Source organism: Sphaeramia orbicularis, chromosome 14 (genome assembly GCF_902148855.1).
Source record: "Sphaeramia orbicularis chromosome 14, fSphaOr1.1, whole genome shotgun sequence".
NCBI lineage: Eukaryota > Metazoa > Chordata > Actinopteri > Kurtiformes > Apogonidae > Sphaeramia > Sphaeramia orbicularis.
This window is the reverse complement of record NC_043970.1, coordinates 25557463-25581356: the sequence shown is the minus strand read 5'-3', so window position 1 is coordinate 25581356 and position 23894 is coordinate 25557463. Positions and strand designations below refer to the sequence as shown.

General features: G+C 38.8%; 1 protein-coding gene across 4 annotated transcripts; it reads right to left on the bottom strand.

Annotated features, from left to right (window-relative positions):
* Window positions 1–350: 350 nt before the first annotated feature.
* On the bottom strand, window positions 351–19449 carry brwd3 (bromodomain and WD repeat domain containing 3). Of its 4 annotated transcripts, none has more exons than XM_030153613.1 (40): window positions 19267–19449; window positions 19039–19097; window positions 18909–18938; window positions 18667–18726; window positions 17713–17863; window positions 17433–17531; window positions 17163–17323; window positions 16585–16806; window positions 16372–16472; window positions 16187–16254; window positions 15689–15789; window positions 15550–15590; window positions 15359–15463; window positions 13523–13673; window positions 13307–13441; window positions 13085–13213; window positions 12711–12936; window positions 12454–12606; window positions 11545–11725; window positions 11345–11438; window positions 11084–11251; window positions 10824–10900; window positions 10278–10470; window positions 10064–10174; window positions 9864–9971; window positions 8886–9010; window positions 8709–8791; window positions 8503–8614; window positions 8296–8357; window positions 7145–7300; window positions 6944–7064; window positions 6702–6827; window positions 6536–6611; window positions 6365–6415; window positions 5837–5980; window positions 5563–5715; window positions 5296–5465; window positions 4902–4990; window positions 4336–4470; window positions 351–3035 (listed from the first exon to the last, which is right to left on the bottom strand). In XM_030153613.1, exons 1-40 carry the CDS (start codon window positions 19298–19300, stop codon window positions 2275–2277), a joined length of 5322 nt encoding a protein of 1773 aa, XP_030009473.1. In that variant the 5' UTR covers window positions 19301–19449; the 3' UTR covers window positions 351–2274. The 4 variants fall into 4 exon arrangements, with proteins under 4 accessions (XP_030009473.1, XP_030009474.1, XP_030009475.1 ...); XM_030153614.1 differs by having other exon boundaries at window positions 2275–3035; window positions 10824–10897; XM_030153615.1 differs by having other exon boundaries at window positions 2275–3035; window positions 11545–11724; window positions 12459–12606.
* Window positions 19450–23894: the final 4445 nt, after the last annotated feature.

The following is a 23894-nucleotide window of genomic DNA, read 5'->3' as shown; positions in this document are numbered from 1 at the left end:
CTGTCCAGACAAACAGCCCCTCAAGCATATACAAGCTCAACGCTGACAGAAATGATGGAAAAATAGGCCACAGATAACCAACAAGAAAGAGAACGTGGTGTATTTGTGTAGATACCTGTTTGGAAATTACATCTAAACAGCATGTAACAATCCATATTTAGAGAAAACAGTTTTATTTTTTAAAAAAAAGCACATATCTTCAAAACATTGTGTATAAAAGACAGTCACATAAGCTTATTCCACCTACAGTAGAATATCGTTGTACTTGTCATCAACTAATCCGATGCTTAGAGGCAGGACTAAGAGCCTTCTAGTATATGAAAAACCCAAATGATGAATCAGCTTTTTCACACTCAACCAGAATAATTTGAAGACACCAGTTAATGCTGCCACTCAGAGCACCCAAGATACTAATCTGTTTATTTATTTTTATTTTTTTTCTTCAAAAATCTCTGACTCCAACCAAACCAAAGGATTAAAAAAATACAAATAAAACCTCAGAGGCCTCTCTAATGTTAGTACCATTAGGAGGCAGAGTGATGAGGAGGTGTTTTATAGATTTGAGCACCCAGTGTTGAAATGTAAATTTGTGAGTCAGCTTTCCTCGTTTCTCCTGACTGGACTCTGCTGCTGATTCATTTCAAATGTACTGTTAAAAATATTAAATTAAATTATGTAAACGTCATAGGTGCAACAGAAACATAATGTGCTGCTCTTGCATTAAAAACACTACAAATCGATGTAATTATCGGGAATCGCTGATCATGTTTGTGGCTCTGTTGCACATAATGATTGTAATACCTCATAGAAAAGCGTGTGGTAATTAACTGACGTCTGAAGCCAATGCGGTCGTCAGTCCACAGAAACGAAATGGAAAGTGGCACAACACACTAACAAAGGGTTGAGCTGTAAAAACGGTCGCTAACTTGCTTTAAGCCAATGAACTACATGATTATTAATGCCAGTCAAATACAGCATTTAGCTTCAAATTTGACTATCATACACAGACTGATGGAGGTTTCTTGTTTCGTTTACACAAAAACTGAGTGTGCTGGCACAGTTTAATCATTCCTACACAACAATTTGCTAAATTTTCTCCTTCTCTCATATCTCTATTACTCAGCTGCCATGTGGATACAAGAAATGTGCAAATATTTCCTTTTCCTCATCCTCATCACTAGCAATGTACGAAATAGTATAACACAGTGGAAAAAAATAAATATTTCTGCAGAACAGTTGGCTAGGGAGCCTTTGTTTTTTGTAAGTTCTCAGTGGAGAAGGTGTCGTGAACTGTTAAGAGATGAAGATTTGATTGATCGAGGACAGAAATTCTTATAAATACAAATACAATGCAGTGATTTTAGCCCAGAAACAGAAAAAAATAAAATTGCCTTTAAGCTAAAAAGCACCCAATTCTAACTAAATAACAAAACTAATGGATCAAAACAAAAAATAAAGAAGTCAGCATCACCAAAAGGGAAGTTAAGGGAAAACATTCACAGGCCAAGGTGGTCAAGTTGACATATTACTGTTACTATATTGTACTTCATAAAATCGTTCTGATTCCTAAGTATTGCTAGTCCCAACGCTACACTTGTCTTGACTCCAGCCACAGAAAAAGCAGACAGAAGGACAGAATATGAACAATGTGGGCTCTGTAAACTAAGGCTTGTGGTAGTGAGGAAAAGACCAAGTACCAAAAAGTTGACATCAGCAACCTTAATGCGAAAAGCACAAGTCTCTCAGCAGTCGTGACCAAACTCATGACTGCTTGAGCGCGAGTTTTAAATTACTCTGAGGGAAAACCCAAACGAACAGACACACTCCTTGAGAAATAAAAATATGAGCACCATTTTTTGGCATCTGTCTTTGGTGAGCAGGAGTATGAAAAGTGGCCAAAAGGATGAGGGGAGTAGGAGGGGATAGTGTTTAGTATTGGACGCAAAGGACAAGGAGGAAGAGGAAGAGTAGTTGTTGAGCAGTGGTGTGTCTAAAGGCTCCTCCAATGAACAATAAGGCCGAGGTGAGTTAGTCCAGTTGGAGAGGGTCTGTGTTGAACAGTAGCTCTGTCGACCAGGAGGAAAAAAAAAGTCCTTGGCAACACACATGAGCACCAGCAATCAGTCAATAGCAGTCTAGTCTCAGATAAAAAAATCTTTTATATCTTTATATATTTTTATATATACACTTTTACAAAGAAAGAAAAAAAAAATCCCTGCAGTACGTCTCATGTTTCAGTTTGTTTTTTATTGAGGTCTGAAGCGGGCTGATGCGTCAGTGACTCCAGCCCATGAGGTGGCTGACTCTGGCTTTCTCAGTCATGCGGCGAACCCGTCCTGATCGAGACATGCCCAGGTTCAGCGGGTCCTCCTTCGACCCCTGGCCGTCGTCCTCCGAGTCGTCCTGGTACAGAACTGTCCTACGGCCCTGGTTGCGTGTGTTGACCCGCCGAGACTTGCACTGGCTGCCTCTCGGACTGTTTGCTGCCGCCGCTCTCTGCACTGGAACATGTTCCTCTTCCTCCTCAGGCTCCTCTTCTTCCTCGTCTTCCTCCTCTTCTTCATCATCTTCTTCCCCCTCCTCATCCTCATGTCTTACGACCTCCTGCTGCTGCACCACTTCCTCCTCCTCCTCCTCTTCTTCCTCCTCCTCCTCATCATCTTCATCATCCTCTTCTTCCTCCTTTACCAGCAGCTGCACTCGTGGTCTTTTCGGCTTCTGTGTGACGTCGTCTCCTCCTTTGTGTCTCCGTTTCCCTGAGGCGGCCCCTTTACCTTTAGCCGAGGGCCGTACTGACAGGCAGGGGGCTTTGCTGTAGTCGTGATCTCCCCCTTCCACGTACTTCTCCATCTCAGAGTCAGAGCTGTTCTCGCTGTCGGAGGATGATGAAGACGACGATGTTGACGATGATGTCGAGGACGAGTCCGATGAGGAGCTGTTGGATCCAGATGCCTCTTCGTCATCGTCAGACTGCACCGCTTCTCGTCCATGCCGTTGTCTGGAGCCGTTGGTCAGATGCAAGTTACGCTGACGCCCTGAGAAAAACAAGAGGAAATCATTTAATAGTGTTTCACCACATCCTGTTTAAGATGACAATACACATCATGTGGTGGATGTCTGCTTATTATGCTTTTGTTTTTAAGTTTTGTGTCAAACATCACACTCTGTTGTTTTTTGGTCATTTGGATGATGCTTACCATCCGTCTACACATTATGGATTCAGGCAAATTAGCACAAAAACAAAACAAACAGAGTAATCCATCTATTTTGTTTGCATCTTCTGATGAAAAGAGGGAACACATGGGTCATAAGTTTGGGGGTTTGTTAAAATTGTGGAGCAAAATCTAAAGTATCTATCTTGATATTTTGGATTTTGTTATATGCTTAAGTGAAAAGGTTCGAAATGAAATGAGGAAAACAAAATGAAAACAAGTGAAAAAGTAAGCAGAGCTGACTAATACCCCCGCCCGGTTGAACAACACTTTTCCCCTCCTGCTCACCGATACCCTGCCTACCCAGGGATTCATTTTGAGTCTTAACTTTTAATCTTTTTAAAAAAATTTTGAAAAATTTGAAAAAAAAAAAAAAAAAGCAAAATTGAGAGAAAGGCACATGTAAAGACAAATGTGAAACAAATCCATTGAATAGTGTCAGAGAAATCGGTTGGAGGTTGAAAGCAGAGCAAGTAACATAATTAAAAAAAAATCCCAAAATTTAAATTTAGCCATCACACTGTATACAGCACCTCTCCTAGTGGTAAAGAACATGTGCATCAAATTTGAAAAGAATCAAGTGAATAGTGTCAGAGAAATCAGTGAGACAAAAATCTTGGAAGGACAGGCGGATGGATGGAATACCTGGTAGATCTATAGATCTGTATAACAAATATGAACATCCTTAATTTATCAGTTGTCATATGGTCATTTTAAGTACTTATTCTAAATTCACACAATGTGTAATATTATCTGGTCAAAAGGTTTAAATATGATACAACCCTAAAACTGTAAACTGTTCCAAAGGTAATCTGTCTGTTATGAATAGCTCTCTTTTGCAGAATAAAAATGTTGCCCTGATTCTCTGACAGCTTGTACGTTGCTAGTGAACAATGTTGAGGTATAGTCCTGTTTTCAGCAGTTGCACAGACCCACAGACTCATGTCAGTTTTGGACAACACAAAGAAATTCAAGCAACTCTATTTGATCTTTGCAGAGAATGTGCAATACTGCCATAGGTGTCATTATCTGGATAAGACATTACCTACTGTACCTCATAAAGAGTCTAACTGTGGTTGTATGACACGACCCTACATGTCTGTACAGTGTTTTGCTTGGCTACCTGATTTCTTCACTGGTGTGGACTGGCTGCGGGTCACACAATGTGGCCCTTGGCTTCTGCTATCGCTGCTCGTCCCTGAACTTGGGGAAGAAGGCTGAATGTCCTCTTCTTCTGCTACACTACTGCTTTGCTGAGCTGAAACAACAACAGTAAAATGACAGCGGTGATTCTCAAGCAGTTCTGGGAACTTTGCTTATTCACAAAACAACATTGAGTATCAACACAAATGATATAACACAATCATAACACAATTACTTGCTTGTGGAGGAAGGTGTTACTGCCTCATAAACACAGTTATCTTAACAGCACCGTGAATTCAAACTTGTGTCGATTGTACAAATAAAGAAAAGTAGTAATGCCATAACAATGTCACTGAGGCTCTGAGAAGCAGAATGTTACATAAAAGTTGTGTAAAGGCATCCCTATAACCAAAATCAAACCCAGGTCAGACTCCCACGTCCACAGCTTCCCTCATGTTTAACTACAAGATCATTTTTCATCATCAGAGCTACAAACAAAAGAGTTAACAGAAACATTTAGAAAGATGGGAAGCAGTGCAGTCTCACCCTGATATGATCTCTGAGAACGATTCTTCGTTGAGGTCTGGGATTTTTTTGGCTTTGACACCTTCCCTGACTTGTGCTTCCCTTTAGGGCTGGACATATGGGAACAAAAAGAATATTTCAAGTTACAACTTCAGCATGTCTACAACTAATAACCATTTCAGGCATCATTATAATCCAGGTTTCAGACCCTAACCCTAACCTAACTCCATAAACTACATGTTTTCTATATAATTTATATATATAACGCTATCTGTAGAGTTCAAAACAAGCCTGAAATTTAAAGCAACACAGTGGAGATACTTCCAGGAGCAGCAGAGACCCTGTGTACTGTAATGAAAAGGATATTAGATTAAGTGGAGCCATAAGTAAGAGCTTTGTGAATGAGTGTGTGTACCTTGGGGATGGACTCATGGTGGGTGAGTTGCCTCCATTGTGCAGTCTATCCCTGTAATTGAGTCTCTGACGAGTTCGTCGTTCATTCTGGATGGCAGACTTGTAGTCGGAGATGACGGAGATGATGTGTTTTTCAAAGAAGGCCGATAAGCTGAGGGTCATGGTGTAAATCTGAACAGAAAACAATTCAATTAAACATCAGTTTACTACTAAAGCAGATCACTGCTGCTGAGGGATTTCATCCAATTTTCCTCTGCTTCCCCCTCACCTGTGATTTCTTGTTTGGTGTATATGCTTTAGAGTTGCTGAAAATGAGGCGTACGTCTTTGGCAAATTCCATTGGATTTTCATAGTTCCCTGCCACCAGTGTCTCTGACACCGTACCCAAATCCATGGGAGTGTCAATGATCTCACGATAGTCCTGAACAAATAACAGAAATGTTTGTGTGTACATGAGTTATGCATTTCAGTTTGACTGCTGCCTGTAACAGTATACTCATGACATGCTATTCTAATTCAATAATCAGCTGCAAATTGTTTACCGGGTACTCGAAAAGATCCACAGGTTGTCTGAATGGCTCTGAATCATGAGAAGCTATCATTCGACGTAGCAGTTCCCGACAATGGGCTCGCCATGCTTTCACATCCAATACCACGCCACGCTTCTTTGAATTAGGGTTGGTTCTCTGACAGAAAGAAAAAAGTATTTTATTGATTTATTTAACCAGGTAAGTTTGTTGACAACTGATTCTCATTTCCAATAACCTGGCCAAGAGACAGCACACGAGCAGGATGAACAGATAGAGATATACACACACACACACACACACACACACACATAAATATAAAAAATATAAATATACACTCTCTCGATTGAAGTGGCCGATCAGACCACATGTTTTTCAATCACGATCCATAACTTGAACCTAAAAGATCCAGCACCACCTTTAAAAACAGCTTTTATGTTTCCTATTAAACCCAGACAGTTGACAGGATGAGTTTCGCTGCCCCTGTGATGTCTTGTCTGGATAAATTAAGGTAGAACATCAGACTTTTTCCCTCTCTCTTACCCGATGACTTGTGGATGTCCCTGGAGTGTCAGAGTCTACGTCCACATCAGCCTACAGAGTAACACAAAAATCCACATTACTATTACACCGAGACATACAATCCAAAAAAAATACAATGGCTGATATAAAAGGGACATCAAATTAGGAAATTAAGCTCTACATTTGTCTCACCTCAGCTTCTTCTCCACTGCTGATCTCAGACTTCAGTTTGTGATACAGATCCAGGATGTCTGTGCAGCTCTGGTCTCTGGAGGACACAAATACCCTGACACATTAGATTTGCAATAAGCAGCGAGTATCAGAACGTGTGTCCTGTTCATTTATTGGATCTTCTTACCCGATGTAGTGTAGGAGCACGTCAGTCACCACCTTGGCGGCTGCTACGATGGGGCTCTGGGGCTCATTAAAAGTGCGGGCGTTGTGTTCAATGTAACGCACCTCCCACATTAATGCAGAGATCCGCCTGCAGAAAAGAAGATTCAGCACTTCGACTTCAAATGTTTACACAATCACATCAATTCTAGCAGACAGGAAAAGATGGACTGGGGTTGGAGTGCTGCTGTGAAATGTGTGCAGTACCTGTAGAAGCGGTTCTCCAGTCGTTTGCGGATGGTGCTGAGGTCAGTAGGGTACGCCACCACAGTGCAGTACAGAGGGTAGTCCTGCAGATTCACCGGTGATGCAAAAGCCTTGGCTACGTCTACGGACAAGCAGAAAAACATGAGATCACACTGTTTTTTCCTATGATGATATGTTACAGTCTAGAGTGCTGTGGCATACCCAGTGTGAGCAGCTCATCGATGCCATATATGACTCTCTCACAGTCCTCGTCCCGTGTGTGTGCCCCCCATTCTCCTTCCTGAGGTCTGTAGAGCAGAGCCTTTGACTCCTCCTCTGCCACCTCCACCCCATCTCCAACCTGCTCTGGTAATGCAGCTATTGACATCACAAATACAAAGAGACACATCAGTTTCACTGCATGCTGCTGCTTCAAACATGGGTCAAGTTCAAAACAAAACAAGAGTATACATTTACTGTAAGTAATTTAACAAGTCTAGACTATAACACAACCTTCGATTTTCCTCTTTTACGATCCAAGGAAAAATTGTATGACGAAATGGATGAACAATTTTGCATTGAGCAAGTATTAATGAACTGTGCTAGCTTCATATTTATGTCAAAAAGTAACAATTAACCAATGATACGGTCACAAGGCCTACTCCATTTATGTGATTTCTTGGTATTAAAAGAAAAACAAACATTTTGTATGCAGTCAAAACACCATTACATTAAAAGAAACTAGGCCTATGCTGTTGGGGGCCGACACCAAGGATATATCCCTGAAATCCCCCCAATCCTCTGCTCCCACAACCATTTGGGAAAAACACACCACCTGGTGTCAAAATATGACATTATGTAAACACAAGGTAGTGGCATGAAGAAACATAATTGTTAGACAATCACTATGAACTCAGTTTGAGGTACATCAACCTGATAGCGGTAGAATAATGGACAGAGAACCAATTTTCCCCACAAAACTCAACCTAGTAAATGAGAATGACACTATTCTAGATGGTAGCCAGAAAATGAGCATTTGTAAGACGATCAATATGAACCAAATTTTATCTCAGTCAGCCTATTATTGCTTGATTTATGTCCAAAAAAACAGATTTTCAACAAAATTGCCCCCATTTCAATGACTTATAATACTCATAGAGAAGCTGAAATCGACAGGGTTCTTCCACTAGGGGTCCCCTACTTTGTTTATCAAAGGAGAAGAAATCCAACCAAAACTGTCCTAGTTATCACATTCACACAAAGGAGATCCGGCAGCAACGTGAAACCATTATATCCCTGAAGTTCTTTTTCAGGGATATAAATTAAGTCATGGGTTTAATACCAGGTGAAATTCTCATTTAAATAGTACTGACCTTCCTCTGGAATAGGCTCCATGTCCCAGGGACTCATCTTCTCCCGTTCACCATTATCCCATCTGATCAAATGAAAAGATTCAACCACATGTGTAAAGGCATTCATACGTCTTCTCTGACTTCAGTTTAATATGAAGTGTCACTGGGTCAGCATAGATGAACACTGTATAAACACAAATCAAGTAATGCAAAGAAAGTGAGACATACTTTACTGCATAACACTGAAACAGGCTGTCTGGATATTCCAGTTGTAGAGGCTCTTGGTCCTCCACGGATCCAAACCACCAGGCGTCATCAATGATGCTGCGGAACCTCATACCTGAAGAGCAAAAAGAGGTGACGGGTTGAAAAAAATTTGTGTCTCCAAATATGAGATTAAGCACATTTAAAAAGAAATCTGCAGATTGACAAACCTGGTTGCCAGTTGTGCTCTTTGGCCTCGTTGTAAAACTGCTGCAACACCAGAAAATCTATGACATCAGGCATGTCATGGTACCTAAGAGATGTGGGAACAAAAAAACAGTGAAATGACCATAGGTCCATGAATGAAAGATTCCAGTCATATATTTAGTGTATTACCAAACACTCACTTTAAGGAGAAAGACTCATTTGTCATTTTCCCTGAGACTGGGTCCAAGAAGGCCAGCTTTAAACAGCAGAGTGTGGGGGGTCCCACTTCATACTTAATGCCAACTACCTTCACCGATTCCTGGTCCTGAACAGACACACAAAAATGTAGCAGACATACAACGTTAATATATATAAAATATTTGATTTGTATCAGACAGCATTCGTTAGCCTATCTTTTTCTGTATTGCAGACTATTTTTTAGCATTACATTTTGAAATCTACTTTTTTTGTCAAGTTAGTGATTGACTGATTTAGTCAGAGGCCAAGTCATAAGTAAGACAACGTAAAGCAAGCTGGTTGTTATTACAAAATTAACCCTAACAGGGTAATAAAAGACTAGAACCTCTCTGAATCTGAATAGACCTTGATTTTACATGAGAAAGTCTAAAAGGTGGAGACATAGAAGACTGTGATATTATTTACACCAGCTGTGATTTTAGTAGTTTGAACTTTTATCATTTTCATCTGACCACAGTGACACTGTCTTTGTTTGCACTGACAAAAATGCAGGTTGTGTCTCGTTATCTGTGTCTTTTAAAACTTGATCAGACACATATCAAATACTGCATTCGCATGATACTTGACTCTGTGAAATCTGTGTCGAGACAAGGCTTAAACTATAGAACTGCAGCTCCTATTGTAGTATGTATGAACTGTAGTTCAGCAATAAACACTCAGACGCTAAAGGAGACATCTGTGGACTGAGGGTTAAAGAGTTTGACCAAGTAAAATACAAACTGAGCCTGAAGGTCAGAATGAATACCTTGAAAATTACACATTACTGTATGTGTCTACATTTTTGATATTTCGATTTTACCATTTTACAAATGTCAAAACAAATTCAGTACATAAAATGGATGAACAGAAAAACCAATTTCCCAAAGCAAATTTATGACCTTTATATAACATAAGTGTCTTTACATCAGACTGTGACTAACCCTGAGGTTGAGTCGGTTCCATGGCTGTTTCTGAGGGTTGACGCTGTAGGCCTTCGCCCTGCGGACGGCTCTGACATAGGCCTGATGGCCCTGTTTGAAGTAGATGAGCTGGAAGAGGACAGAAAAACCAAATGATGACACTTCTATACAAATAGAACTATTTTTATTTGATGTTATATATCAAAAGGTAGCCTTCTGACCTCATCCCCCATTTGTGGAACGAAAGGAGATCGGCGTGGGATGGTCTCCATTATCCATGATGGGGGCAGCCACTCTTCTGCATCGAGTCCAGCCAGAGATGACGTAGGTTTCTGAGTACAGCGAGGCACAGCATTTAAACCCAGTGAAACACAACCAAAACATAATTTCTCTATGATTAGAGGACTGGTACATTTGACTGGTACATTTACCCACCTGTTTGGTCTGTTTGGCTTTCTTCTTGTTTTCACTGTCCTTCTTCTTGGCCTCTTTGCCTTTATCCTCACCTTCCTCTTCCTCAGAGCTGCTGTAACCTGTAGGCTGCACAGGCCTCCTGGTTGGTCGCTTCGGCGGCTGGAGGTTGATCCCAGCATCAGCTGTCCAATCAGAGTATTCACTGGAGGAGTCACTGAGGGGCACAGAGAGGTTTTGGAAGAAGCAGCATATGTATGATTACTAGGGACTGTGAATTTCTGGACCAAGACCAATGTTTTCTTGTTTCATTATTTTGGTTACGTTATTATTTATTCCCTTCTGGTGCACAAAAAAGAAAGCATCAATATGGAAAAAAGATTTTAAAATTCTATGCAATTCATCATTCCATCTTGAATGTGCACAAATTAAATGAAAGAAGCCTTTAATACAATATTGACCCTTCATTCATGGAAAGTCATCCTATTTGCTGGTAATGGTCAATGTATGGCCAATGTATTACCGCACCGCTAATAATTATAAATGCATATCTCAGTCTGTGATATTTACCTGGAGCTGCTCTCACTTTGCCACCGATCCTCACCATCAGAAGAGGCTTCACTGGCCTCACCCCGTTGTGCTGCCTGCTGACATACAAACAAACCACCATTATTAATACGAAGGGTTTTATGAGTTGCTCTGGCTTTTCTACAAAATTTGTGATGACATTTGCAACAAATGTTCCATTTTTTGTAAAAATAAATAATTTAACTTCATAAGTTTAAGTCATAATTCTACACATACTGGACAATGGAGACTGCATAACTTACTTCCACTTCACTTTCTGACTCTATCTGACTTTCTGAGTTACGTCGGTTGCTGGAGTTTCGTCTGCTCCCGAGGCGGCGAACTTCAGCCGAGCGGGTCTGATAGGCATGGCGCTGCTGCTGCTTCTTCTTGGTTGGTCGCAGGGAGCGTCGTGAAATCATTGGAACAGTCTAAAAAGTGCAGAAAAAGGATGACAAACAACCAGTGTAAAAACAATTTATGAAGACAACTGTGGACATAAGAATTGTTTTGATTATAAGTACCTTGGGTGTGCAAGTTAGTGGTTTCTTCCTCCTCTCTGCATTGTACAGAGTACATTCCATGTCACCTTTGGCTTGTCTGCACTCTTCCATGACTCTGAAAAGTATTTTCGTCATGAGGGCAAACACTTCACTAAAAATGTTTGTTCCTTAGGTTCTCTGCATTGTCCAGTATTGTCCTTGACTCTAATGAAAGGTCTCACCTAAATATCCCTTGCGGTACTTCATTGACCACCACTCTGCGGCTCCAGGCCAGCAGATCCCTCTCAGTGGCCACTTGACTACGCAAGGCATTATGCTGCATCTGCCACACTCCATCCACCTGTCCACTCCTGCGCGGTTCTGCAGCTGGGGAGGATGCCACTACCTCAGCTGCTACAGCAGCTAAGAATAAGAAGAAATCACTTTCAATGCCAGTGTTGACATAAATGAAACATTGTTTTTCTCTTTATAATGGAAAAAAATTTATTCCTACTGAATTATTTATATGACTAAAGAATATTAATATTCCCCAATATCAGTTTTAAAGGCAATTACTTTTATTTTCCAGTGGCAATACTTATATGACTATTCCTTATTTCATTCCTTCAGTTGCTATTTTTGCATTTTTGTGCATATTCCAAAACCTGATGATATCCAAGTCTTTCATATTGTTTAAAAGTAGGTGGGTGTCTTCTTCTAAGAAGAAATGTGGGCTGTACCTTTGGACATGAATCTCTTACAAAGCTTTGCAAAACTCTGGTTAGTTGGTTTGGTAAAAACCAACACTGAGACACATACTTTGAATGGATATGTTGTGTATACATGTCCAAAAAAATGGTCCTAAAGCCTCAGTGATAATGACATAGCTCAAATGCCTTAATTGGGAAATGCTGCATTTGAAACAAGGCTTTATTTGCATATCTAAAATTATTTAATTTGGATATTCAAATTAATTATATCCAGATGTTAACTTAACCTGAATCAAATTCTGAACATTAATAATGCACTATAATGCACATAATAATAGTGCAATCCTTGTGTGGCCATGAGAAGTGACTGTTACAGTTAAGTTTGATAAAAAGAGTAAATATCTATCCAAAGCTGTCCTTTGCACAACTGGCAAAATATACCCTCTCCATCTCCTTCTCCAGCTTCAGCCGCCAGTTCCGCATTTTGACGCTCATCCTGCTCGTTCTGCAGCTGGCGAATGAGATTGTCTAATATGCTTTCTCCATTTTCTGCAGTCTCTTGGCCAAGTACCTGCTCAACCAACTCTCCGTCACCTAAGAAAACAAGGTCAGGTCTTGATTTACGTCCATCAAAAAGGTTTACCAAACTATAGTACAAGCATGCTAAATGACTTGAACAATGAGAAGGCCAGTCTTACTGTTAGCCATATATCCAAGCTGGGGTATTAGCTGGTCCTCTTTGCAGTTTTCTCTTCCTGGCACCAGGCGCTGATAGTGAGGAGGGTGAGGATTCCCATCAACATCCACTAAGAAGGGAGGAGGCATGAGGTGTGGGGCCTGCTGTGTCTGCTCATCCAGGACGTAGTTATTAGTGTCACGAATAAGAGGTCGGTAGTCCGTATGGAAGAACATCTGGTCAGGAATCTGAGCGAGATGACAAGTATGTTTATTTTAATAATGCAAAAATATAAATTTAGGATTTGGGGTGGAAATATAAAAAGCCACTGAACTGTAGAGAAATTATAGGATTTTTTAATGGGGATATTAATGGCAGTTGCAAAATCTACGTTACCTTTTCATATGGTCTGCTGCAGCCAAAGCCGAAGATGAGCAAGTGGCCGTGAGAATCAGTGCAAGCGAAATACTGACCATCAGCTGAGAACTTGCAGTCAAAAATAGCACCATGGCCTTGCCCTTCAATCTGTAAATAAGGATAAAACGTGTACAGAGAGTGGAAAACACAGAGCACAATGGCTTTGTAAATGTCACAAACATTAGTACTGGGGTCACTCACCATGTTGAAGAAGTTGCGGATCTTGACTCCTTTGGTGAGGTCCCAGATGAAAATGTTGCCATCATGTCCAGCAGAGAGCATGATGCGCGAGTCAAAGGGGTGAGCCTCCAGCACAAACACCTCATCATCATGACCCTTAAAAAGGACGAGTACAAACATTCAGGTGTATTCTTTTCATCTAGATCTGCACAATAAACGCCCACTTCCACCACTCACAGATAAAATATGCAGCAGTTGTCCAGTCAATGCGTTCCACACTTTGAGCAGGTAGTTTGATACAGCTGTAATGACGGTGCGATCTGCACGGTCCCAGGCCACCATAGTCACCACCAGCTTGGTCTTATCATCCCCACTGGCTGCAGAACTCCTGGAGAAAAGCAAACCATTAACATTGATGTAATATAGCATATATTTGAAGGGGGTTTATATATTTTTGTACATAAGTATATTATGTCCAGCTGTATATACTAAACTCAACAAAGGTCCAGTACTTGGAGTGGGTGGAGTGGATGGGGGGCAGTTGGATGGGAATTGGATACAACGGTTTCATGTTCAAGTTGTATGTTTCTTGTTATACATTTAAAAATGTAAAATAAGGCCAACTTCATTTGGTCTGTTTAAAACGAACCAAAGCTCATTTCCCCGGAAAGTCCGGCCTTTTTTTTTTTTTTTTTTTTTTTTTTTAAAAAGGTATGAATACAGACATGCAAACTCTGGTTCGAATCAAACAAGCGGACTCTGGGCCGGTTCCCTTCTGATGTGACTATAACATAGGTAGCCAGAGCTCTGACTACCCATGCGGCTCCAGCCATGACCCGTGGACAGACGTGGAGCAATGAAAAGATTGAATGTCTCATTGACATTTGGTCAGATACCCATTTTACAAAACTGTCTCTGAATGAGCTGTTCTTGGCAATTAACATTATTTTCGTAAATTTGTGTCTGTAAAAATAGAAATATTCCAAAAATGACAACTGTATGTAGGACCTCCACATTTGTTTTCATCAACACCCGCTGTCTCTGATTCACCCTGGCACTGACTTTTCTGTCCAATGCCAACCCAGTTCATCACATGTGTGTTTCTGTTTACAAAGTTTGGTCCACTAGCAAAAAGTAAAATGAGAATGCAATCTGACCCAAATGAAAAAAAATAAAGTTCGCATTCAGTCTGAATCAAATAAGCAGACCAAAAGATTTTACAGGTGTGAATACACCCTAAAAAAGACTTTGATAAAAAAAAAAAAAAAAAAAAAAAAATTGTCTTGTAGAATTGTCTGTTACAATCGTATACAGTAAGTTGTGTTACAAAAAAAAAAAAAAAATCTGTCATTTACTTTATTACACTCTGTTATTAGGTTGCACTCACAACTTTGTTTTGACTTTGCATTGTTCCACAGGGCATGGATGCAGGCAGAAAGTTTGCATATAGCCAACAAAAACAAATATGGTGGAGTGGGGATGCAACACAGAACAAAGTAATTTTGAAAAGGATAAAGACTCCAGGACAAAATAACAAACTCGCAGTGGGGCAACTTGTGTTTAGGAATAGAAACTCTGACTACAAAATTGTACTGTGCACGTTATGTCACAGATGGTCCCTACAAAAGACTTACACAATGCTAACCTGTTACATCACCTCTGTACGCAAAAATCAAATCAAACAATATGGAGAGTACACAAAAATAAGATCCATTCGTGTACACTCTTGGGGTCAAAAATAAGCTCCACACTGAGATGTTACTAAATATTTTAGGTTTTGTTTCATCATTTAGTGAAAATTAGTGCAACAATTCTAAATAAAAGGAGAAAATAATCAACTTTGAGTTTGTACAGTTTACACAAAATCAATTCAAAATGTAAAAAGAAATAGGCCTTTCCAGTGTCTTAATTCATATAAAATATTTATTCATTGACTTTGAAGGTAATTTGATTGTGATCTTTATCTGCACATTAACAGGACCTATACTGGGATGTGAGGTTGTCATATTACACAGCCCTAACATACTACGTACTTTACAGGTATTAACAGTTGAACTATGTTCACTTTCTTACCCTGGCAGTCTGGCAGACATGTCCAGAGTGATGTTCTTCCAATCCTGTTGCTGGTAATGCCAGATCCTGGCTGTGCCATCACGACTGCCACTCACAAACCTTAGGCTGGAAACATATACAGATACAATTGTCAGAGGCACAAACTCAGGAGACGTAAAGCACCTTCATGTTTATCCATCATACACACTCACCTGTCACTGTTATTGCTGAACTGGACCACCACAACTTTATCCTGAAACAGAAAAAAACAAGTTAAAAACATGAAAATAGTAAAGGTTTGAAAGGTAAATCAAAAATCTTTTGGTAAGTAAGCAGCTAATAAATTCTCACCGTATGAGCGTCCATTTCTGACACTTTAATAGGGGTTTCAGCACCAAGGTAGTAAACCCTGACCATTTGATCAGTGCCACCAGTGGCCATGAACATACCACCTAAAGATAGCAAACAATGAATCAGATGGAGGTGACCCCAACATATACAGCCAAGAAAGAATTCATGACTGTGGATCCAAAATTGTGATGCAAGTTGCATTTAAAACAGTATTTACATGGTATTCATTAAGGGCTGGTGGGCTAAACAGTAATAACCCTTTTCCAGGAATTATTACAACACTCATACACCATTCCCACAATGAAAGCCCTTATTCAGTACCTTTAATAATGTTGATGCATTAAGCTATAGTGGATATTAACTGTCCCCTACCTGTGCTTCATAATCAGTGTGGAAAAATGCACACTTTGACTTGATTGGTTCAAGAAATAATATTGAGTAATGGGGCGCTTTCATCCATCTGCATAATGAAATTTCACATGATGGGAAAGCTCTTACCGCTACTGAAGGAGGATGTAGAGACCTGCACTCCAGGACGTGATCGCTCAAATTTGACTGGTTGATCACTGTGGGGGAAAAAAGCAGAAAAAAACACTATTATTTCTGCTAAACTGAGCAAATTTAGTGGAAAAAATGGTAACCTATAATTAAGCGCATTTACATTACACATCCCAAACACTTACTTGAATTTCATGGTGTGTGAGTGCCACTTCCAGAAGCACACCATACCGTCTGCGCCTGTGGAGGCCAGATACCTCATTGTCCCTTTGACTGCAGGAGAGAACTATGGAGACAGAAGGAGCCAAAGGTTATTCACATAAAAGTATCGAACCACATTTAACAGAACGACACAACACTGCAGTCATAAAAAAAACACACACAAAAAATAGTCTCACCTGTATAGATGTGATGGAGGCCTGATGAGCCTGCAGAACAGTGATGGGCGCACAGGTACGAAGGCACCACACTCTGATGACCTTGTCACAGCTCGCAGAGGCAATCAGAGTATTCTCATGGTTGATGGCCATGTCGCATATCTCTGCTAGATGGCCCCGAAGCGTTGACAGGAGGCGGCCATCATCCGTGGCCCATATTTTCACCAGACAGTCATCAGAACCCTAAAAAACATACAACATTTTCCACAAAATATAAAAGGTGTTTCAATCTAAAAGGTTAAATAGAATTCCTCTTCTGTTGCTCTTCACAAAGTTTTGTACGGGAGTTTTTCCTCACTTAAACTGAGTTATTTGTGATTTTGGACTTCACTCTTTGAAATCGATTTGACTTGAAATTAGTAACCATTTCACACACCAAGTGCTTGTCATAATCCCAAAAAAATCCTTTGCAAAATGGGTAATTAATTATAAACACCAAATCCTACATATGAAAATAAACAATTGCACAAAACCCTACCAGTAATACATCAGCTATCAATGTTTTACCTTGGTCAGTCAACCCAAAAATCATCACTCACCGTAAATATCCGACGACCAGTGCGGTCGAACGCTACACAGTAGACTGAGGAAAGGTGACCAAGAATACGCTTGTGGATCTTCATGTGTTGATAGGAGGAAGACGGCAGGGTCTGGCCAAAACGTGCTGTACCTGTGGCCTGGCGAGCATCCATAACGGATACTTGACAAAGACACAAAGGAAAGTTTTTAACAAAAGCAAAAGACTACTAAGATAACATAATTGCTTTGTTTCAGTTTTATGCTAATAAATTTGAACAGAATTTACACACCAACACTGGGAGGGTGTCCATTGTTGACTGGTGGTTCTGGTGGACGTCCTCGATGAAGAGCAGCAACTGCAGAGCCCCTGCACACTTTGTGGCTACAACCTAAATTACACAGGTAGTGAGGTAAAACAAAACATGAAATGATAAGTGATATGAAATCAGATCTACTACCAGCAAACCCAACAATATAAAAAGGAACAGTATTGACATGTGATATGTGGAATCTTAATTTGAGTGTGAAGAGAATCAATTTATGTGAGTTAAATATGAGGGAAATGCTAACTTTTGGTGGTGCGAAGCAAGGACTGTCTTCCAAGCCCAAGTAGAGTTTGGACTCCAGGAACACTAGGTGGGATCTCCTTCTCTATTAGGGGGCCTATCCTCTGACAAACACGGAGAAGATAGTCTGCAGGAATGTGCTGGTTCAAAATCACCTGCAGGAGAAACATGGTTTTAATACATATGCAATCATTTTATTACTAACAGCAAGCAAAGCATTATTATCTCATCTTAATTTGTAAAAATTGAAAGAACAAAATTCTCTCAAGAATTACATTACATAATATTGAAATGGTAACATATACGTTGACATATTAATGCATTATGCATATATTCACTTTAATATTAAAAACACAAAAGTATTATTCTGTTACTTTCACCCTCCTAAACTACAACAAAAATCCAGCAAGATTAATATGGCAATATAATCCTTTAATATGGTAATATTGCCCTTTCCCTGTGGAACTATTAAAGGATAATAATATTGCCATATGGTAATAATATCCTTAAGATGATTTGTGCGGCAGCATATTATTAATGGTGCTACTTAGCAAAGACAAGGCGGGAGGGGGAATCCAAAGGGGGAGTCGGGGAGCCCCTGAGCCAATCAAAAACGTTCTTTACTAAAGTTCCGGTCGACTCGAAAACAAAACCGTGATATAATTGGCTGAAAAAGAAGATGGACAGTTCTTAGGCTCTGGTTTAGCCAATCACCAGCTGTTCACGTCGTCTTTCTCCTCCCACTAGCCTACACAATAGCAAAGCCCGAGTATACTTATTTATCAACAGGCCTAATCTAATCTAACGTTAAAATGTCTCTAAAAATATTAAAACGGCGTTTATTCTGGGTGGATACTTACAACAAAAATATAGATATTTAATAATAAGTGTTTACCGTTTAAAATAACAGTTACAGTCATCAGTTGATTAAAAAGTTAATTCAGCGATATACACTTACCCAGTCTTGGAAGGTCCGTTTGTATTTCTTCCCGTCCCAACTCCATCGTTGTGGGACCAACTAAAGTTAAAAAAATGAGCGTTTAGAGGCGATGCAAAAGTGCCCGTTTCCTCCCGGCATAGCAATGCGTTCTTTAATCTAATCCCAGTTAAACTATAAAAATGCCCCCAAAGACGGCCAGTTTGGCAGCATTACGGAAATCACACATGAGAATAAACACAGAAAGGTGCAACTGAACTCACCTCATACTCCTCCAGCTCCTCAATCAGAATCTAACAACAGACACAGACAGTTAGCTTTAGCTGCTACCACCAGCTACTTGTTTAAAGCGTTTATAATGACTAAATGTCGTTATTATTTGCTTGGTTTTACCTGTGCTGCTTTTTTACAAGGTCCAGACTGCAGAAATCTGGCAATGAGGTAATAGAGCTCTGAAAAAATAGACGGCTGCATTAGCTTCATACTAATATTATTCGACCGTGCTAACGCTTGCTATCTTTCACTTGCTTTCGGTTACTTAGCTCGTTAGCCGACTTACAATTGCAAACTGTGTATGTGCGTAATGTTTTGTCGTGAATGTGAGGTGTGATTAGTACTTACCAGCTTCGATCTGCGAACACTGTTCTCTTGCCATCACTTGAATAGACTAGCGACATTAAGACAAACTGATGTTTTAGCTTGCTCGTTAGCCGCCGGCTAGCTAACAGTAGCTAGGTGTGTTTAGCTAAAACAGGCTAGTGAATGGCCTCCTCCTTCTCAAGTTGAGACCAGACCACCTGGTGCTTTGTGTTAGCGCCCTCCAGTGAGAAAGCGTTATACAGGACAGGTTTTGTTTAGGTTCCCATGATAAATATGCATGTGTATTTAAATCTCCTATTTGAAGCAAGGAAAAACACATGTATGTTTCTAACTAATACTGGGAAACCAATGGGGGGAATGAAGAAAAACATTTTTATGTGGCCTATACATTGGACAATATGGTTAAATTTCCCAAATATTAATAACTATTCAATACGTTTGATATTTCACGAGTAATGTATTTCTATTTGTCATGTAAATTGTACAGATTATTTATATGTATCTCTGTATTGTATGAGTGGCTGTAATCCTGTACAGAAATTATTAAAGGCTATACAATTATAAAATAGAAGTATATAGTCATATAAATATCTTGCTGTATGTAATGGTAATCATGCTTTGTGTATGATACAGTGCTGTATAAATGATTATTTTCACATAGCTGGATGAAAAGGGAAACTAAACTATACTGAGAGTTTTAAACCATGATTTGCTGTCACTTATGGTCATATTAGGAACATTCTTGAGATGTGTGTGTGTGTGTGTGTGTGTGTGTGTGTGTGTGTGTGTGTGTGTGTGTGTGGCAACATTACGCTTATAAATGTAACTGCTGGAGTTCTAGAAACATTATTTAGTTATATTTAAAGTATAAATCAAATCAACTCTTTTTATGGTCTACAGTACATTCACTCATTCTTTTCTCAAAAATGTTTAATATTACTTCAGGATATTGTGTTTACCTTATCAATGTGCAATGTTTTTTTTCTTGCTAATGTCTGACTGTTATGTGATGATCTACAATCTGTGTGTTTTTTATAAAGTAGTACAAATTTTGACAGATGTTTTTAGTCAAATTCTTTTGGAGGATCCACAAACCCCGCATCCCTCACCCCAACCAGATCACCCAGTCCCTGTAAAAGCTACAGTAAACCTTTTAATAGGTTAACTGTTCTTAAAAATCTTGCCATATAAATTGAAATATTATGGTACACTAAAGAGGAACATAGCCTATTTACAGTTTTCTAATTTTGTTGGTTTGTTATGTTTTTGTTTCTCACTACCTGTTTTTTGAACAGCAACAGGCTATGTAGTATTTTTGCTTTTACATATAGATTTAGGCGACTGAATGCCACCTTAGGGCTTAAGGGTGTTCAACTAATGATGTACTGCAGCAACGTGAACCCTTTTTACTGCACTTTATTCATCACTATTCATTTGCTTGAATAGAAACAGTCATGGAAATCTTGACTGCACGTCTGAGACCTTGATCATGGGCAAAACTGATGTCACTACTGTTCCTTGGAAAACTTAAAGTGAATGTGCTATGATTCATGCTTTTTAAGTGATCTGACATTGACAAAAAGGCACTCAAAATTCACATTCAGGCCAGACTTATTAAAAAAAAATTTGTATTTTCATCCTCATTTCTTTCTCAAATTAAAGCAGAAGTTCATTACAGGAATAAATGATTAAACAAGTGTTTCTTCCACGTTCATGCATGTTTGAAACATTTTAACAACTTCAAGGTAATTATTTGCATGCGTAACCTATTCATGTATAAACATGTTTGTTTGTTTTTACACTGTTTAACACTTCTTTCCATAAGTCAAATATTAAGTGAACCATGTAGGAATAGCTCATTATAAATGCAAAGATTCTACCAACGTTTATCACTGCATCTTTAATAAGGAAGTGCATGGATGACGTAACATCCATCACTAGCTGGTAATACAACTGTATGGAAGATTTATTGTTACTGGTTTTTCAAGACACAGCACGCACAATCACACATGACACTCCTTCTGAGGTTCACTCAGTCGCTCTCTTCAATGGACATAAAAAGGAAATTCTCTTGAACATAATGCACAGTGGTCTGTTAAGTGTGCTTAAAAGCAGAGGCACTATATGTTATGTTCACACTGGCACTGTGTGGTTGGCTTCTGTACAAAGGGTGTGAACCTAATAAGATGTCTGATGTGAGGGTAAAATGTCTTTCTGCAATATTATGAATAATAGTAATGAATTCTTTATATTTTTGCTCCAAAATATTGCTTTCAGTACACACGGCCATTGGTGTTTATGCAGAAAATTAATTTTCTCAAATGTTATGTGTGACATTTTAATTTGGATGAATAAAAACCTTACAGCTGAAATCAAACAGACACCACTGTCCTGTTTTTACTTGTTTGCTTCTCTATTACATGCTGTGAGATGTGAAGGGAGGGCTGATCCTTCAGGAGGCTGGCAGGGGTGTATTTTTTAGTTAATTTTTTACTCTCATAGGTTATTAATGATGACAGCTTGTATGTATGTTATACTCTGCAAAATCCTCCACAAAATGTTATAAAATCAAAGTAAGTAATTTTGTTGCTCTCTGTTTTAAACCTGCAACAATAACATAACCATAAATACAAGGAAACTGGACAAAGCTTTTAGTATTCCCATTGCTTCTTCATTCTTCACTACATTGTAGAAAAAAATAGTGTAATGCAGATTTCTTCCTTGGAGATTAAATGTGCTAAGTCTTCCATACTTTAATAAGATGAACTGAAAAAAAGTAACAAAAGTGCTGGTTAACTGATGTTTTTCAATGTATACGATAAAGTGTTCTTACACATATACATACTGATTTATGTACATTTATACAATAGAGTCATAAATCTTCCATTTGAAAGAAGCTGTGAAGTGAATGTATTGTAATGTGCAGACAGTATTTTGAAGTAGATGTTGTAGCTCTGAGACAAACATTCCTTTTAAGTAAAAATCATTCTCTTATTAATTCTCACAATTTCATATTTTGACCCAAGGCTATATCTTGGAAACTGCAGCCAACCAGCATTTTTGACTTAATTTTTTTTTATTAGTGACTCAAGCATAGTAAAGTCTCACTACTTAAATGTAGACTAGTAATATAGACCTTTTCTTTTTGCCATATGAAGTAAACTGCTGCCACATTACACTTTGTCATTAGTGCATTAACAATCCAATGCATTTAAGTTAGGTGTTATGTTTTGTGCATAATCAATAGGTTTCTGATTTTCCTGGATCTCAGGAGGTTAACTCACAGAGACCCAAACAGCCACTGGTGACCTAAACCATCTTCTGATCTGTAATGTTTAATACTTGATGATCCACTAATCCTATCAATCTATGTAAATAATTGGTGTAAATACAGTTTGTCGTCTTTTCATGGTCATCAGATATGACCCATTTGGATGTTCAGAGGCTCTGTAGTGAACGTGGAAACACCATCATCTTCTACAACACTGATTCACCAGGAAAACCGGTGGGGTTGGATCAATGACAGTGGATGGAGACACGATTTATGTTCAGTTGTTATATATTTTGTTGAAAAAGTCACTTTTTCATTAGTTTTCTGTGTTTCTGATTATAACAAACAACTTTAATCTGAACTTTTATGAACATCTATATGGTCAGTAAATTAGATATGAGAAAATAGACTTTTTATAGACTTGCTTTTATGTGATGTCTGTCCCTTTTAATTTTAATTTTTTAAATTTGATTTTTATCCTGTTTATTAATTTATATTCCCATACATGATGTTGTTTAATCTCATTTTGCATTGATTTGACAGCATCATGTTACGTTATCCCTACCCTCTTTTCTCCAATTCATTTAATTTATTCAAAGTGTTATGTTTTTTGCATTTGTTGTACACATCTCTCTTATTGTGTTGCTTCTATTTTAGTGTTTTTACTTGCTTCTTGTATCCTGCTGTCATGCCCTCTGTCAAAGCACTTTGTAAACTTTGTTTTTAAAGGTGCTATACAAATAAAGCTATTATTATTATTATTATTATTATTATTATTATTATTATTATTATTATTATTATTTTATTTTATTTTTTTTTATAAAATACCTAATTTTCGCTGAACTAATGCAAAATACAGGGGATAATATTAAAACAAATGGTGATAAATCACTTAAGAAAGGATAAATAGAGGGGGGAAAAAATCATTTGGGGCTTAAAGATTAAATGCATGTCTTTACTGCTTAAGCAGGATTTGAACTGTAGTTGAGTAGGATATTTTTCTTTATATATTGCTACTCTCTATAACCAAAGGGAGGCGCTAGAGCGTTTGTTGATTAGTTTAATCTGTGAATTATATGGATTGTATGCACCTCACTTCTGTATAATGGATCAAAGACAGACTGTGGAATATTATGATACAGTATGTTACATAATGGTGTCAGAGACTTAACATTATCACAGCCCACCTAAAACAGAAGTATTTAGTATAAAGGATACATGTTAACATGCTAAATTTAGATTAAGCATGTATGTCTATACATTGAGTGTTTGATGTGAGCTCGTTGACACTCGTAACTTTATATAGTATATAGCTCAGTGGGCGGGACTACCAGTGTGGACGGTGCACAGTGGCTGTGTGCTGGAGCTGCTGCTGCTG